We start from the raw sequence: 18347 nt of genomic DNA, 5'->3' as shown, positions 1-18347 counted from the left end.
GAAGTATTATAGTTTTAAAAAATAGGGGCTAAATTTTGGCTATAGTCTAATATTCAACATTTCCCTTGGGATTCCAAATATTTGACTACAATTAATTACAACTGTTCATATAAGACCCATGAAACTATGTTTTTTAATGTCTGCTTCTCAGTAATGCTGTTGTGATAGCTTTGGTAACCACAAAGAGCAGGACAATCATTTTTGGTTTTGATATTTCCATACTAATGGTTGTAAAACTCCCAGCAAAACTCTCAACTAAAGCTCATGGAGTGACTAAACAGAGTAAGTAAGCAAGTCCTAATAAAAAAATCCCTTTTGACTGCTACATATTTTACTTAAAAATGACATTATTTTTAGAAAATTATTTGTAATGACTATTCATTTGCCTCAGTAAGGATTTTAGTTTCTTGCCCTCAGTCTTGTCAGGTTTTGACGGTCAGGTTAAGCTTCAGTAGAAACACAGGTAAGAACTGTGTACTGACACAGTATTTAAATGAAATTTGAGTCTGTTCTTTAAGGCAGTTATTTCTAAAAGCTATCTGACTTTCTGATCACATTTCTTTTGGTAGCATCTACTGTAGTAATGAAAGCAAAGATAACTAGGAACAACAGGTTTTTATAGAAGATGTCACATAAGACAGTGCTATGTAGTGGAAGATGCTGAAAATTTAGACTGAATCAATTAAGATGCTCCCCAAAAAAGAGAGGACAATAAACCTTATTAGGTTCCCATGTCCTTACTTCAGACATGACATTTAGTTACAGTCTACAGCATGGTGCACTGGAAGAGAATATGCTCAACAACACTCTTAAGGGCTGAAAATGGGGCACGTCCTCAGCTATCCCTTCCTGTCATCTTTGAGGTATAAGCTGTACTTACTGTCCTGAGAGTTGAGGGAATAGCAGATGAGTAAGAAAATGTACTTTGCCTCATTCCCAAGCAGGCCTGGAATTTAAGAGCAAATAATCAAGCAAGTATTCAGGCTTTTAATTTCCTACCAATATTAGTGGAATAGTAAGAGCTTAAGTAGGTAGTGAACCCGTAACACACAGCTGCATAAGATGCTATTATTCATAGCCATTATCTTTCACACCAAGCACAGTAAAAGAGAAAAACCTTTACTAAGTACTATCATCCCAGCAACAACTTTTTAACTGTCAAATCAGAATGACTTCATGTATCACTTTGAGGTTTAAAACTATCAGACTGTAGAAACAAAGAAGAAAAAAGAAGTGTGTTCTTCAAAATAAAATACTGCTATCTGAACCATCTTCTCAGGTTCTGATCCCAAGCTTACTATGCCATTGAAAGAATTACAAATATTGCATCAGGTACCAGTAAAGTGCTTTGGTTCATGGCAGGGATTTTATACTGCACAAGCAATGCCAAGTAAACTCTGGCAGAACCTCTGATCGTTCCATCAGCCTCTTATAATTCAATTTCTAGACAGTGTTAGCTTGGATCTGTCCACACTTGCACTCCCTTGCATGCCTTCTTATGAGTGTGCTGATCTCTCTCTCACTTTGAATCAAGAGGTTAAAACCTAATAATATCTTAAAATCTTCCTAACCAATCACTCCTCCTGTACAGAAACATTCTGGCATTACAGAATCTGTATGTGGGCGCCTGAGAAAGCCTGTCTTTTGTGTACCTAAAAGCAAAGTGTCACCCAATGTAATGACAATAGCTAGCAACAAACAACCAGATCAACAGTGTGCTCTTGGACTCTGCAGTAGGCTGGACTTCACCCTTTAGTGAGGCTGGGTCCCGAACTTTTCAGTTAGCAGTGAGTTATTAGTCAAGCCTTGAAGTCAAAAGGAAAAACAGGGACTGATTTTGCATGTAACTCAGCAGAAGGGTTCATCAAGGGCTGTAGGCTCAGCCTTTTTATTCATTAAAAGAAATCAGGACTACACTGGAGCCATCTTCAGGTGCACAGGCACCAGTGACAAAGAAGGCTCTTTACATTTAGACAGTTTACTACCATGCCAGAATAACTTAGCCACTGTTGGTATCAAGTATCCTATTTTCTGCTTTGGAGTATGACAGGTCTCCAGTGCAACACAACAGAGGATAACCTTTCACTCTTCAAGAATACTGGGTAATTCTTGGAAAGGGTTCACAAAGCTGAACACTTTGCATCCTGAGCATCTTTACATACACCTAAACTCTTCACAGGTAACCAAAGCCATCCATGGGAAAAGCAATTTAAATCTTTACAGGAGCATGTGCTGTGTTTTGGCAAATTTCCCTCCCGCTTAAAAACAAACATCAAAATGAATTATAAACAAACAAAAGGATGTCCAAGTCCACAAGGAAGCCCTTGCCTTTTGTTTGCTGTTGTTGTTTTTGTTTTAGGCTTATGTACGGGCTCGAAGGGTCACTGAAGACAAAGTTACAGGACAGGCTACCACACAATGTCAGCAGAACAGAACATGAACAGTTTAAGGGCTGAAAATCAGTGATCCCTTTCCATACATTGGTCAAATACAGACTGTTTACCTGCACGGCACATGACAGCTCAACCACATTTATGTACTCTCAGTGGGATGCTGGTATGGGTGGAGGGAGAGCAATACATCTATTAGCCTTTATTAAGAGTTTAGCATGAAAATCAGGGCACAAGCTCTTTTTGAAAGAAAGCAAGGCAGAACTGCAAAGAGCTGGTTTGGAATACTGAACATCCTAGCTTTCATAACTTTAGTGAAACAGAGTAATACATCAAGGTAATACTTGTTCAGCTCTTGCAGAAAATTGGAACTGCCTTTTCTCTCCTTTTCAACCAATATTAAAAAGAAATTATTTTTATTCCAATTAATTTCTTTTGGCATTCTGGACCCCAGTTAGGTCACACTCAGCTGCCTGTACCTTAAACCTGTGGGACTGGTTCTCCTGGTAACATTCCCAGCAATACTATTACTCCCAAGTCTGGTAGCAAAAGTGGACAGAGAATCAAATCCCTTGGATTCAAATGAATCTACCATAATATGTATCTCAGTTATAATGATTTGCTGGGTTTTTTTGGCGGGAAAATTGCACCTAATTACATAGATATTAATTGTAAATGTCCTTACTCCAAGGGGCCATAAGCTTTCCTTACATATGTTAGAGCTTAAAGGGATTATGTGTCAACATATGTGCAAAACAATGTTCATTTAATAGGAATCTGATTGGCAGTGTTAAGTCATAAAAAATATTTTAAAGCATTATTAGCTTAATGCCTCCTTCACTTGCAGTGTGAGGCACTGCAAACTTGAAAACAGACTGTGAAAATCCTTAACTATACTTTCTCAGTAATGTCTTGTTCCTCACCTCTCCAGTTAGTACAATAGCTCCATCCAAATCCAGCCAGTCAGAACCATGCTACAGTACACACAAGAACAAGCACAAAGTATAGACAGGAGGAAAGTAAGAGCAGGTATTTTCCAACTCTTTCGGTTGACACAAAATACTTTAGAGCCTATATTGTCCTAGAAATAGCTTTTTTTTTTTCAGTTTTCCAATGAGTGATATATGACAATCACAGGTTAGAACCTAGTATAGTACTACCACTTACTTCCCAATAGTTTATTGTTGAATGTTTTAAGAAAAGTGCTAGATCCCATATAAGACATTTTAAAAAACCCTAAAACAATAGTCAAATTAAACTGCATAAGTAATGGGATATTCTTCAGAAAGACTGCTACAAAAGATCCTCTTTTCAAGTGATTCTCTTTGACATCATCAGGGCAACTGAACACCGAGGAATGTTTGAGATATTTTGCTTGAATTGACAAAGTGTGGTATAACTTCTCTTGACTTTGGCTTTGTTGTTTGTTGGTTTGGGTTTTTTTCCTAAAGCTCAACAAAATAATGTATTTTTTATACCTACGTATTTATTTATTTTTGCCAATATATGCATGAGGAATGTAATGAAGTGGCATTGTGCTGCAAGTAGCTCAGCAGATGTTGAAATCAGTTCCAGTTCCTGAAGACAACTTCTTGACAACATAGTCTCAACATTCACAATAACTGAAACATGTGGGATTCATAACATCATCCTTACAAATATATACTCTATCTCTGTGTTGTAAACCCTCAGCCTTACTTGTTTCCTTGTACTTTATGATCGTATGTGCCTGCATGCTTATAACCAGATACATATCCTGAGTTATCCACCAGATCTTCTCGGCCAGCTCTGCCTTTTCCTTTCCCACTTGCATCAAACCTCTCTTTGTGAGAACCCGTGAATTTTGAAGTATCTGTAAGGCGTGAAACAGTTGGAGATGCAACAGTTTTCTATTGGGAAAAAAAAAGAAACAAAACAAAAAAGACATATCAGAAATCAGCTATTCTTAATACAGATATTTTTACATGCTACCAATATTTAAATCTTTGCTAATGACAAAGACTACGCAAATACCTACTTCTTCCCAGAAATAGGATACAAAAGATATTTGTTTCTTGCCATTAAATACAATGACAATAATAATATAGCAGAAAAGGAAATAGCACAAATTATGTCAAAACCTTTTGGAAGAGACTTTCAGTATGAGATACTTTTAATTAATAATCAAGTTCTAAGCACCAATGATACGAAGAAGTTTCATCTTGATTTCGTATTTTGGACCGTGTTCAAAATCCATTACGTCAACATGAAAGTATAAAAGCCTGGCTCCACCAATATAGAAAAAGTATTCCAATACAACTAGAATACATTGCTTCAAATGACAATTTAATTCTAAATTCTAGGATTCATGAGAGAAGTAACAAACTGGAAGAACTGAAAGTAAGGTCTAATATTAGGAAATTAGCAGTCTATGAAATGGCACTGAACAAAGACGTTTCTTCCACTGAGTCAGGCTCTTCAAAAATCAGTTTTGTTGTCATTGAGACAAAAAAAAATTTGACTACAGAAACAAAACAAAAAATTATTTCACATAACAATATAGAAGCATGATAATCTCTGTGCTTGAACTAGGAGCAGCCTCTTTGATCCTTCAAAGTATATTTTAATTTTATTTATTTATATTAATTAATTAAATTATATTTTAATTTTATTTGTTTATTTAGAGTCAGGTGAAGAAAAAACACACTAGACTTTTGAGCTAAAATGAACAAAGAACGCTAAAATCTGGGCATTTTTTATGTGCACCACCTGTCACTATCTGAAAGAAAAAGATCACTGGAGCATTCTTTGCTCAAAACAGCATTACTAAATGACCTTTCGGGGCTTCTGTCTTGTAGTCTTAAGAGTACTATTCGCAGAGGTGGAATAGTTTCTATACTGAAAAAATAGGCATCAAGACAATGCTTAGGAAGAAGTACTGGTCTAATACATACAGTTTACTTGCTCACATGGACCTGGTAGCACCATTTAACCAGGAAAACTCCAAATACAAGACAAGGGCAATATATTCAAGATGGAGTTAATTAAATCATATTTGCTTTCCTTGTATTTAAAAACCATTACTTGATAGAAAATCACTTTTGTCTACACTTGCATATACTCTCTACCATCACATCCACAGAGAAATCTCAGAAACTCTAGTTGACTGCCCTTTCCTTTACCTAGTTCATTCTCAGGAAAGCCTGCTGTTCTGAGAATTTGTAATGGTAAACTTAATCACTATTTGAAAAAGAAAGACTACAGCTTCTGCTCCTCTGTTTCAAAGGTGTGGCATGAAATGTATGAAGTTTTCCTCAGTACACAAACTACAACAAAAACATATGAGAATTTTTGTACAGCAATGTATTTAGTAACATACTAAATACTAGTAACATAAATAAAACTTGTGTAAATGGATAGAAATGCACACATATTAACAGGTAAGAAGAAACAGTAAAACAAGGACTAATAAAATGGGTCATGTCAACAATAAAGGACGTTCCCAGAAAACTATTCCTAGTGGTAAACTTGAGAAATGTGGTGTTTATATCAAGACACCTGCATTCTGATAAGACCTCAACACACATGACTTATAAGGTGCATCTTTACAAGACAGCAGTGTGCCACACAAGCCCTTCCTTTTCCTATTAATATGTAGACATGTTTCTAACCAACGAAGAAAATGGAGGATGGGCAACAGCTTGGCAGGTTAAAAAATATTATATTTTTGTCCCAAAAAACAATTAAGCAAAACCTAAAACCACATGGAACACATGGAGCACATGGAACAGCACAAATCCCGGGCAAGAGCAACAGTGATCTCACATCAGGTGGTCTTTCATCCCAAGATGGATCAGAATGCTTCCTGCATCACAGGAGTCATAATATGTGAAAAGAACATTAAAGGCAGTAGCTGCAAGGCAAACATTTTTTCTCTAGATTTTTTTTTTACTGAGTAAGAACTGCAGCCTTTTCCTAAGTTGTATGTCAAGTCACTGATGTGCCCCTTCCCACATATGACAGATTATTACAATTGAAATCCTGTTGATTTGCTCTTGGCAAAATTCCTACAAAATGGGAGGCTCACCTTGTTTCCAACAATACAAAATCCAAGCAGTGTTAATTCCCTGCACATTATGCTCTCACTCCCTGAACTGATGTATCTATATAAAAGATCAGAGATGAGATGCCACTACAAGGATATGCAGAACACCTTATTTCTCCTTTTCCTTCTTTGTTATGATGAACATGTATACATTAAAAAGAAAATATTCCTTTTTTTTTAAGGTGGGGTGAACATTTTTAAGGTTGTGCTAAGATGTTTTCATTCAAAAAAGTATTTGTAAATACAGAATAGAATATACAACAACTTCATACCCATCCTGGGCTCCTCAACCACAAGCAGCTAGTGGTATTTATATCACAGAATCATAGAAAAGTCCTGTTACTGAGCACTACTGAAAAAAAGCCTTGCTTCATCATCACTGCACCCTCCCTTCAGGTATTTATATACATGGATATGGGATTCACCCTTGAGCCTTCTCTTCTCCACATCACACAGTCCCAGCTCTCTCAGCCTTTCCTCACAGGATATATGCTCCAGTCCCTCCATCATCTTTATGGTCCTTTTCTGGACTCTCTCCAGTAGTTTATCAGTCTTCTCCAGGGAACCTAGAACTGAATGCAGGACTTCAGATGAGATTTCACCAGTGCTGAGCAGAGGGGAAGGAACATCCTGTTTGCCTGGCAATACTTCTAATGCAGCTGAGATACCAGTAACATTCCATACAGCAAGAACACCTCTCTCGTTCATGTGCAGCTTGGTGTCTGTGAGCACTCCCAGGTCCATTTCAACCAATATCTCCTTTCCATCTGCATGGCCCCCTGAACGTACTGGTGAATGGGGCTCTTCCTCACCAGTTGCAGAACTTTGCACTGCTTGCTGAGCTTGCTGAAGTTCCTGTCAGCCCAGATCTCCAGCCTGTGAGGTCCCTCTGGATGGCAACCATCCCATCTGGATGACCTATCAGGCACTCCTCCCAGCTCTGTGTCATCAGTAAACTCACTGGAAGTGAGTTTACTGATGACACACCCAATCATGAAGATGGTTAATGAAGATGATAAACAGGACTCAACTCAGTAAGGACCCCTGGGGTACACCACTGTTTTCCAACCTCCAACTAGACTTTGCACTGTTCATCAACACCCTCAGGGCCCAACCATTCAGCCTGTTTTCAATCCACATCCAGCTGCTACAGCATCAGCTTGAGGAGCAGTGAGACTCTTGTAAGAGACCACATCAAAGGCCTTACTGAAGCATGGGGTAGACACTGTACTACTCTCTTCTTCCCTTGTCTACTTGGGTAGTCATTTAATTGTAGAAGTTTACACGTCAGTCAAGTACAACTCTGCCTTGGTGATCAACCATGCTGATTACTTCTGATGACTTTCTTTTCCTTCATGTGCTTGGATATGATTTCTAGGACTAGCTGTACCATTACTTTCAGTGTCTTAACCTGAAAAGTTTATCATAAAGATTCTTCTATGAGCTGATGACTTATTTTTAGTGAACAGCCTTTATAAACTGAATGTGCAACCAACTGTTCTTATCAAAATGTTTTTTTTTGTTTCTGAACATAACCAACTATGCAGATTAAACTGGCTATTGAGCAAAAGGCAAAATCAATAGAAAGGGTGGCTGTGAGCTCATTCTCTACAACCCATCTGCTCATTATTGCACAAGGGTATGGGGAGGCAAATAAAAAAAGTGGGGGGTGGGGGGAGAAAGCTGACCATTCTTCTTAAGTGAAGAAAAATGTAGGAAGAAATGTAATGAAGAGCACAAAGGGCTGGATGAGTTTCCACAATAGCAAGTTAGTCTCTCCCTTCTTTTTCACAGTGAATCGCATAAAAATGATTCTGCCATGTCATACAGCAATTCTGCTTGAACTGTTTACTATCTAGAGTAAGTTATATAATCTCTCTAGTTACATTATTCTAAAGGCAATAAATTCCTTGGGGCCAACCTCCTCAGTTTTTTTTTTCTCTGAGACCACAGAAGCCTTCATTTTCCATCTCTTATTTGCACATACAGTTAACCACAAAGTTTGCATATCACAGAAGGTGCCCATGAACTTCATTTTTTTTTTTATTTTAAAAAAACTTTGTCTTAGGAAGAAAGTTTTACTAAGCACAACAGAATCAAACATAATCATTTATTCTCCCAAATTGAGTTTATTCATTTTTTTTGGCATTTTTTCTTCAAAATTCAGTATTTTTCCTCACTTTGTGTTAGTGTCTACAAAGAAGTGCTGCTAAGACAGCAAGGGGCTTGGAGCATGTGACATACATGGAAAAGATGATGGGCATGTGTTTATAAAGACTCAGAATTGAAAAGGGAGAAACAAATCTTTTTCCTGTCCTCAAGAGAGTGGTTATATTAGAAAGAGAGACAGTTTAGAAGTAAACAATAATGGGCATGATTTGGAAAATACGAAATTCCAACTAGACACGTGAGAATTTTTCACCACTGTGGTTGGTCAAGCCACAAGAGCTGGATTCTCTTTCCCTGAGGATTATCAAAACTTAAAATGACCAAGTTACAGAACAAATTAGGTTGGAAAGAACCTTTGAATATGAGTTTTTATCTAGCATAAGCCCCGCTCCCAGCAAAGTTCAAAGAGGCTTACATAGAAACTTCTCCAGTTAAGTCCTGAACACCTCAGAAGTCCCACAGACTCCATGGGCAACTTATTCCAGGGTCTGACCACACTGCAGGTAAGCAAAAAAGCCAAAACAGTCCTAAATCTCATCTAAATTCCCTATTACCAATAGTCCAACTTCTGTCTGAAGCAGCCCTCTTACCAGACAGGAAGTGAAAACTGTTGTGTTTAAACTCTAGAAACCTTAACAAATGCCACATTCCTCCCTTCCCCTCTCTTGAGAAAGTCAGCTCTGCAAACTTACAGATTTTGCTTGCTACCTAAAGATAACTAATGAATCAAGGACCAGTCTACAGAGCAAGCAACACAATCCATTTCATTATTTTCAAGAATTTGAATTAGTTCAAGAAATGCATTATCAGCCCTTAGGAAACTGAAATGATCTCCAGTAAAAAGGAAATGAGAGCACAGAAGTCAAGAACACGTATTTTGTCTACTGCAGTACAGAAGTATATAGCTATTTGCCAAAGAAAAATATATGAAGTGAAAGCTCTGCAGCTGCATTGGCTTGGCTTGTTTGCGGCAGGAAAATTGTATTGATTTTATGGACTCAAAAGACCCCATAAAATCAACTCTTGTGTCAAAAGGCTAGAAGCATCACGTGAAGCTAGTGAAGCCTCAACCATGAAAGTAAGGTAACAGTGCGAGACTGGAAGATTTCCCACACTTTCAACGCTCTTCCTTCCAGAACAAAGCTGAGGCAAAAGAAGAGGAAAGACAATTCAGTGCTGCCAAGGTAGCGTTCCCCATTTTCTGTCAGCACACATTACCATCCCCTCCTCAAAGCTCACAGTTCAAAACCCAAGCAAATGTCACAAAGCTTTGCACCCAGCACAGGGGAAAGGGCTCCACGAGCAGGGCAGTGCAGCACCACACTCCTGCAGCTGCACAGGGTCACTCCTGCAGCACCACAACCCCTGGCAGCTTGCGGGAACTCTGTGCTGGGCAGCTCTGCACACGGCATGGCACCATTCCCAAAAGGTTCTCCACAACCAATTCCTGGGAAGGAAAAGCACCGAGAAAACATACTGGACTTCAGGAATATCACACCTTCCCAACAGACACCGAGTGCCCTCGCTTTCACAATGAACTCTTGGCTCCACTGAAACAACTTTGCCTCAAGGTATTTTCCACCGCTTGCCAACGCTGACAAAGATTTGGGCTTGATTTAAAGCTGCTCCACAGCTTAGGCAGAAACTTAATGATGCAAAACCCTGCAGTTGGGTTTTCTGGCTGGTTTTCCTTCCTGAATTAAAAATGTCCAGAGGGTACAGAAACAGTCCCTGCCTGCCTGAGGGACAGACTGAGTCTCTTCAGCAATCAGTGCTGGGAATGCCTGCACTGCCAAAAACACTGGTGACAGGCAGTCAGTGAGCTGCTCCTCTTACTCCTCACCAGAAGGGTGCAACACCTTGGCCACAGTACTCCTGGCTACACTGTCAGCTGCAGTCAGCTTTTCTCGCTGAAACTTAACGCTTTCCAACATTTGCTCCTTCCACCATAAAACTTCACTATCTAACAGCACATCCTCCTAGAAGAAGTTGCCATGGAGATTTCTTTATGCAATTAAAATGGTCTGGGAGCCTGCAGAATCAGCACCAACATTCATGGTCTCAGCAAGGTTTTGAAATTATCGGTCTGCTGGTAATATCCACAACCTTTGTAAAAAGAAGAAACAAAAAATGACTGTAACATGGAAAAATAAATTTCAAAGGGAAAGTCTGCCCTTTTTGGGGGTGTGGGGGGCGTTGTACCAGAACTCCATATTAAAACTGTATTGACTTTGTTTTTAAATTCATGGGAATACATGCACATGCATTAGAAGACTGCAGAAAGTCAGAAACAGAGGTCAAGCTTCAGATAAAATTTGGATTTCATTCGTGTTGCTTTGCTTTAGCACATGCACAGACACACCCACACAAAAGTAAACGATAAGCAACTCCACTTCAATAATGCCAGAAAGTAACACCATTTTAACTAATCCTGGTGAGAACTTTCAGTGGAGTGGTTCCCAGTAATGCCACTCAGATGATATACACTGCAAATCCTAATTCTATATACAGTACCTAAACCTTCTCATTTTTTAGGAGTCCAGCCAGAACTAGAGAAAATACACCTGAAAGGTGCCTTATATGTGACACCACTTTCAGCAAGAAATTCACGTAAATCTGTCAATTCTGCCTGACCCAGGTCTAGCTCCATCAAGAGAAGACCATGTGAAGTCCAGCCGTAAGGGCAGATCAGGTGTTATTTGGCAGCCACAAGAGAACCCTCCCTTTCCTCCTCTCTAAGATTAGCCCCTTAACTCCAGCTCTCCAGCATTTCAACAGTCTAAGTCACGGCATGATCCCACCTCATGGGATCTAGCAGCCTGATTAATATGACCTCCCACAAAAACAGTGTGCCAATACTTCTCTGAGGAGTTTTTCATTCTTGTTGGTGGTGAATACAAAACAGAAAGGGAAATATATTACAAAGACCTTTTTTTTTTTTTTTTTCAGTGAGGGTGTTGCTGAATCCTTCTTCAGTTTAATGGTACAACCAGTCTTTAATGAGACGTGGTCCAAAGCTAGATGCTGTTAACTTAAGCCTTTACATAGAGTACCATCCCTCTTCCTAATTTTTTTCATGTGTTTCCAAAAGCCTCTATTCATGTATTTTCAAGAGCCTCTATTCATCCAGTGCAGCACTCCAGTCAGAAGAGCAGTGTTAACTCTCTGCAACTAATTTGCCCTGCTTTCCCCATACGATATGCTTTTGTGTGCAGGCATTAGAGATGGACCCCATGTCCTGCTGCATTTATAGAAAGGCAAAAACCTCCCTTGTCAGGCCTGTCACCTAAACATATCTGCTCTGCCCCTTATGATCTTTCATCTTTATGTTATGGCAACCTTCCATACCCAGTCTAACAGTCTTCTCAGCAGATCAGCAAGCTTAGTTTGTAAAGATACTCTTGTTCTACTTTGTTAGATTTATTTCATCCCTGCTGAGTAGCCCTCATTTCTGTGGTCCTAGAAGCCAAAGCCCCATCTTCAAGAGAAGCCACACAGTCCACTTCTACCCAATCCTTCCTCCTCTTGGGATTGGCAAGACAAGATCTCAGTTCCTTACCCATCACCTTCATCCCTAAAGCTCCGTAGTTCCTCTGTGTCAGGGTTACCTCCAGAGCAGTACTCTGGGTACCCACAAGGAAGAGAAAGAGGAAGAAGAGGTCCCTGTGAGGAAGATGGACAAATTTTGGCCGTGCATCTGCAACAATCCCAGATCCTGGCTCCTACCAAGCAGTAAAACTTCTGAGACATCAGGTGAGATCAGAAAATACGTGTCTTAATCATCCATAAGAAGAATCTCCAGTAATGTTCTGTGACTGGTACCCATTACTCCTGACTCATGGTACAGCACTGTTGCCAGAGTATAGTGTCACCCATTCAGGGAAGTGTAATTGCACATGAGATATTTGGGATGGCAAAATCTTCTGTGACTGTTTACTCAACTCCTTTCCAGATTTTCACTAACAGCTCATGCTAAGGCCTGATATAACTACAAATCTGTGGCCAGCCAAGGATTCATTCAACCAAGGATTCTTAAAAGAAGCTGTCTGTCCCCACAGTGTGAGACAGTGCTGGTCAACATTATCACTCATTTTCCCGTTTTTGTGTGAACACTAAATTCAGGCACAGCTGACTCTGATGGGTCTTGTTGATCCTCACCAGATCTTAGGATACTATATGTATTCTGAAATTGAACAATTGCAGGTGGAGCAGATCTGTGAATTTTTGTTGCCAGAAGCCACCAGCTTTCAGCCTTTTCTATCTCAATAATCTCTGTCCACTTGGTCTTCAGTTGTCACTCCTGCCTGACTTTGTGTAGCTTGGGTTTTCCACAAATACCATGTCAGTCTCCTCCTCATCTTCTCCTGCCATCTGGAATCTCAGGACCTCGACCACAGCACATCTCCCACAAGAGTGGCCACCACCGCCCTGACCTCTGGGAAGACACATGAGCTCTCTGAAGCATTCAGGGTGGATATAGGACTTCTTCCTAATAGAGTCAAAGACTCTGATGTGCTAATGGCAGTTCTGCAGACTTCTATATCTTAATGGAAGTCCATGTGCTGGACAGCATCTCCTGCAGCTTTTTCAGATTACCACTGTATAGTCTTCAAGCAGATCCACATAGTCTTAAGTGGAATTCCTAGTCCCCTTTGCACTTCTGCAGCACCAAGTGTTTTGTCTCATTTACCACACTCTGTGGGCTTCACTCTGGCTTCCTTGCTCTTGCCCTAACAGGTATGTTTTGGTGAGAATATGATCTTGCCCACATCAACATCTCCCTGACCACCCATCATCCAGCTTTTCAAGTGCTGTTGCTGCTGTACTGCCCTGCCACCCATATTCCTCTCATCATGGATCTCACTGGATTGAGCCCTGAACAACCTGATCTGGCTTTAAGTTAGCCCTCTTGTGAGCAGAAGTTTGAATGAGATCATCCCAGATTCCTTGCACTTGAAATTGCTCTGCATTTCTATGTCAAAGACCCTGATGAATATACACTGAAGTTCAACTGGTTTTATTTTAAGAGCAAACAATAACCAAGGTAAGGATCTGTTCCCCAGGAGGTGTAAAAATGCATACAGCATTGTTATGGCACACAGCTCTTGGTACAGGAAAAGAAAGAACCTCAGTTTTGCTCTTTGTAACCTTTGTGTAGGAATGACGACAATTAAAAGGCCTTAGACTTCATTTACATGTCTGTTTACAAGCTGTCAAAGTTACATGACCTGCACTGTAGATTCTATTCAGAGATCACCACCAAGTGAGCTAAGAAAGCCACTGGCTTCATTAACCTGTATCACTTTCCTGTTTTTCTTCCTGTGTGACAAAGTCAATCATACATGTTCTGTTCCCAGATTAGAAAGCAGCCTAAAATTCACTTGGTTTCAATGTCTGGCTGCTGAGCCTTCTCAACCACATCAACAGCAAGCAGGGATTTTTGTAATTCTATGACATTCTGAAGGAGAAAAAAAAATAAACAGAAGAAGATAAAAAAATCTTCTATCACTTCTGCCCTAACATGCACTAAAATCCTCATTGTCTGATGTGAAGGTCAACTTTCCAACTGTCCTGCTGAAGGAGTGCTTTCCGCAGGCTGCCCTTTAGTCCACACATACTGCCCCTGCCCCCTACCTCCCCAGAATACCCAGTACATAACATGAGAAGAAGCTAAGACATAAAATTCCCCACGTGCTGCTGAAGTATTATCCACAAGCTTCACTTAATCATACTTTCAATTCCTTCCCTAATAGGTTTGGAGTAATGTGTCAGTAGTCACAAACTTTTCTGAGACCTGAACCTGAATCTACATGACCTATAGCAGAGTTTTACAGAGCAGGGCACACACTACATGGCATGACTGACTTACCTTAGAACTTTTAAGAAAAGCTTAATGTAACTTTATCTAACCATACAGAAAGGAGTACAACTTAAAATTTCCACAATATTAACTTCCCAAAGTAAACAAAGCATTAAAAGCTTGTATGGAGAATTCATATATGCACTCCTGGGCTGCAGAAGGAGAGTGTCCATCTATTCATTTATTTATTTTAATGTCTTTAATTGCCAAGTTTGTGGGTCTTTTTTACCATCCAGGAACTAAATTAGCATGAGAAAACAAACATGACATTTGGTTTTATATACACACACACTCCCAGCCTGCAATCTCCCTGCTTTTTAAGCTCTGCCTCCTGTCCCTTACTTTTCCAGGTAGCAGAAGAAGATATTCTGATCGCCCTTTCCTAACTTCTTCAACTCTCCCCAGAATAGGATATATTGAACAGTCAAGCCTCACATCTTTGGCTCATATTCCCCTCTGCTCTTCTTCCCCTGCTGCTGGCACACTCATATACCTCTGCTGAACCTTTATGATGCTACTTTGCATCTGCAAAGCTCTCTCATCCGTGCACCCCACACAGAAAGAGACTTTTCCCTTAGTATCAGATACTGCTCATTTCAATATCTGCCTGCTGAAATACCAAAAATGGAATCAGGAGTGAGGCCTAGAACAATGTACACAATTTGAAGGAAGAATCCCTGTACAGATGAAGAAGTTATTCAAATTTATTAATGTAAGTGAAGAACAAAAAGGAAGGTTTAAGTCTGTATCAAAATTACCACTTGTTTTAAATGAGAGTAGAAGAGTAATAAAATAAAATCTTGCAAAAAGCTGACTTATTTTACAACTCAAAAGAGTTCTTTCCACTCGATATTTACGCTGATCATTTGTAGAGAACCAGTTTCTGAAAAGATTATACTTTCATTCACAGCTTTACAGGCAAAATTCAGGAGGATCACAAATTTTAAGCAGATGAACTAAACTGACAGAACTATTTGAGCTGATGGTAAACACTCCAATATTTCCTAAAATACTGGATAAAAGCTTGCCTAGCCTGGGCATCTAAAAGGACAACCAAGCTAATGTACAGTATGCTTTATAGCTCTCTTTTCACATACAAAGCTTAATACCAGTATTTTAAAATTAAAAAGAAAGAACATTGTAGCTCTGACAGACTTTGAACAAACAAGAAACAAAGATGGGACCACATGATAATTATTCCCAGATTTCCAGTGTTCTGGGATTCACATGGTGTAAATAAATGTATTTTAAGATGCCTTTGCTTTTTGGTGTTTCACAAAACATCTTAAAACTTTTTATTGTGGCCCCAATGTCATTATATCCTTTTTGATTTGGATACACCACTCTTCATGAACATTTCATTGTTCTAAGCATACACAAGAGCTCAGAATATTCCTGATGTGCTACTACATGCTAGTACAATTCCTAGAAGGAGCAATGAGAGTACCACACAAGAACACACAGTAGTGCAATACTCAGTTGTTGCATAGTCTTTTCTCCAATTCTGCTTTGCAATTGCCTTCAGGCTCACAGAGAAATTGGATTTGTGGATTGTAGAGGGAAGTGGTGAACATAACAACACTGCAATAGGACAAAGGACAGGTAGAAACAATCTGTCCATTAGACCAGTAACATACCGTTACTCCAGTTAAACCTGGGCCTTTTCCTTCAATTAGTTTATACATTTCTTGAAGTGCTTCCTCATCACTTTTGCCTTTAAATCGCTTCTTGGAGAGTTCTTGAAGAGCTTCCTTAAACTGCTCAAAAGTAATAGTTCTTACAGACTTTCCCCTGTTGAAACACACAGCAATTGAAAGAAATTACAAGGGAGCACAAAAGCATTTCAAGAATAGCAGAATGGTTTCAGTTTACCACAGAGAACAACAGAAAACTGCAACAGAACAGGAAGGCCCATGCAGCCCATTTATGATGTCAATAAAAAACATATCCCAGGAATATCACTTTATTTTTATATGTACATCAGTAGGATAGCACTTCACAGATTTCCCTTGATGAATGTTCAGAAATAAAGAGGAAATAAAGCAACTGGGTTTACTGTCAAAATGCCTGCAGCTCATCAAATTAAATACAGTCTCATTTGGTTGATCACTTATAATGCCTGCACATATAAGACAGGATCTGAAGCATCTTAGGTGAGTCTTTTTATTTACTATTTTTATTCCTCTTTGAATAACTTGTTATCATATTACTTATAAGTCACTATTCATGTGTTCACAAATAAATTAAGAATTATTCTGCTATTGTGTAAAGCAAACTACTGAAAAGCATTAAAATCTTGAAATTCCTCCTCGACTGAAGACTGACAAGTTTTTAAATAACACATTTAAATTCAATACCTGTTTTCTTTGTCGACCATCATCTTCAAAAAACATTTAAAGGTATGCAGAAAACACAATATAGTAGCCTGGTAAACTCATAATTTTGCTGTACAAGTGTGTGGTGCAAATTCTGATAATGGGAAATTCCCACTTTACAAACACCAGTTTATACTGTCATTCCTGCAGATCTTTTTTGGTCCATCACACCAAAGATTTCAGTTGATACAACTCTTACAAAGCATTCAATACAGTGATATGTTTACCCAAAAGGAGGTTAATGCATGTCTATTTTCTAGCATTTTACAATATTCAGTTTAGGCAGGAGATAATGTTGAAGAATATTCACTGCTCCACTCAATTCCCTAATATTAACCTAGTTTTAGTGCTCCTCATTTTAAAATTCAGATATGAAGCAACAGCATTAGTGAGTTTACCCACCATTAAACAAAAACCAACTATTTTTACGAATTACAGCAGAGACAAGCCACATCTTTTCCTGTATTAGTAAACTACAGATTCTCTGATCTTTAGAATAAGAATTTACACCCCAAAATTTAGCCATATATTTTGAACGAAAGTTTAGCAGATCAAATAGAACCATTTTCAAAAAGATGTTTTGATACTTATACTGATATAATCTTAAACAGTACCATCTTCAAAAGCAGAAAATGTTTACATTACAAAAATCTCTAAGTTAAAGTAATATTTGAGAGTCCATGTTGCTGGGAAACATACTACTACACAAGTTTTGTTTGCTGCTTGAGCATTTCTTTTTGCACCAATTTGGAGAACATTTCAAGCAAATCAGGGGAAAAAGTAACCAAGCACCACCACACAACCCAGACCAGTCCTTTCAACAGAGACAGCTGTTTATATGGGAATAAACAATAGATGCTAGGATAGAGAGAATGTGCACCAGCAACAGAAATCTTGGGCTAGAAAAACAGTACACAGCAATCTAATTTTAATTCAAGTGTCAAAAAGACCACTGTGAAGAGCAATTCATCTATAGGTCGTGGATTTATCTTTGATCTTCTTTTAGATACCTTCAGTGGTCAAATCCCTCTCAGCTGGGAATGCCTCCACTAACAAAAAGGGGAAATGAGATTTCTGGTTTAGCAACCAACAGTTAGAAAGTGACTCTTACTTCAATTAGCTAAACAAAAATGAAATTTTATCCCAGGCTTTTAAAACAAAGAGAAATCAGTTATTCACAACAAAATTCAACACTAAGGGAACCCTCTGAATAATTGTTCATTACTAGCATCCTTTATTTTCAATGCAGCCCAACATATGTATCAAATGTCAGCAACCCCCACAAAATAAACTTTATGTGTTTTTTTGACCAAACATTGCTGTTTGCAACTACTTGTCTGCTTTAGGTAAAGCATGTGCTGGAATATCTCAGAATTAGCTGGTAAAAGAACACCATGACAGTAGAAATAAAGAATATAATCCAGCATTTAATTAATCAGAAAGACAGGTGGAATAAACTGCAATTAACT

At 38.8% G+C, this 18347-nt stretch overlaps 1 protein-coding gene across 1 annotated transcript in view; it reads right to left on the bottom strand.

Annotated features, from left to right (window-relative positions):
* LOC121336223 (tubulin polymerization-promoting protein-like) overlaps positions 1-16883 on the bottom strand; it is a 43635-nt gene extending 26752 nt beyond the window's left edge. Inside the window, exons 1-3 of the mRNA XM_041405186.1 lie at positions 16861-16883; positions 16141-16294; positions 4089-4279 (exon numbers count right to left, since the gene is read on the bottom strand). Coding sequence (XP_041261120.1) covers positions 4089-4279; positions 16141-16294; positions 16861-16883 — 368 coding nt within the window. The remainder of the gene's footprint in view (positions 1-4088; positions 4280-16140; positions 16295-16860) is intronic.
* Positions 16884-18347: the final 1464 nt, after the last annotated feature.

Source organism: Onychostruthus taczanowskii, unplaced genomic scaffold (assembly GCF_017590055.1).
Source record: "Onychostruthus taczanowskii isolate IOZ18803 unplaced genomic scaffold, ASM1759005v1 scaffold222, whole genome shotgun sequence".
Taxonomy (NCBI): Eukaryota; Metazoa; Chordata; class Aves; order Passeriformes; family Passeridae; genus Onychostruthus; species Onychostruthus taczanowskii.
The sequence above is the reverse complement of the archived record's forward strand: the minus strand, read 5'-3'. Positions and strand labels throughout refer to the sequence as shown.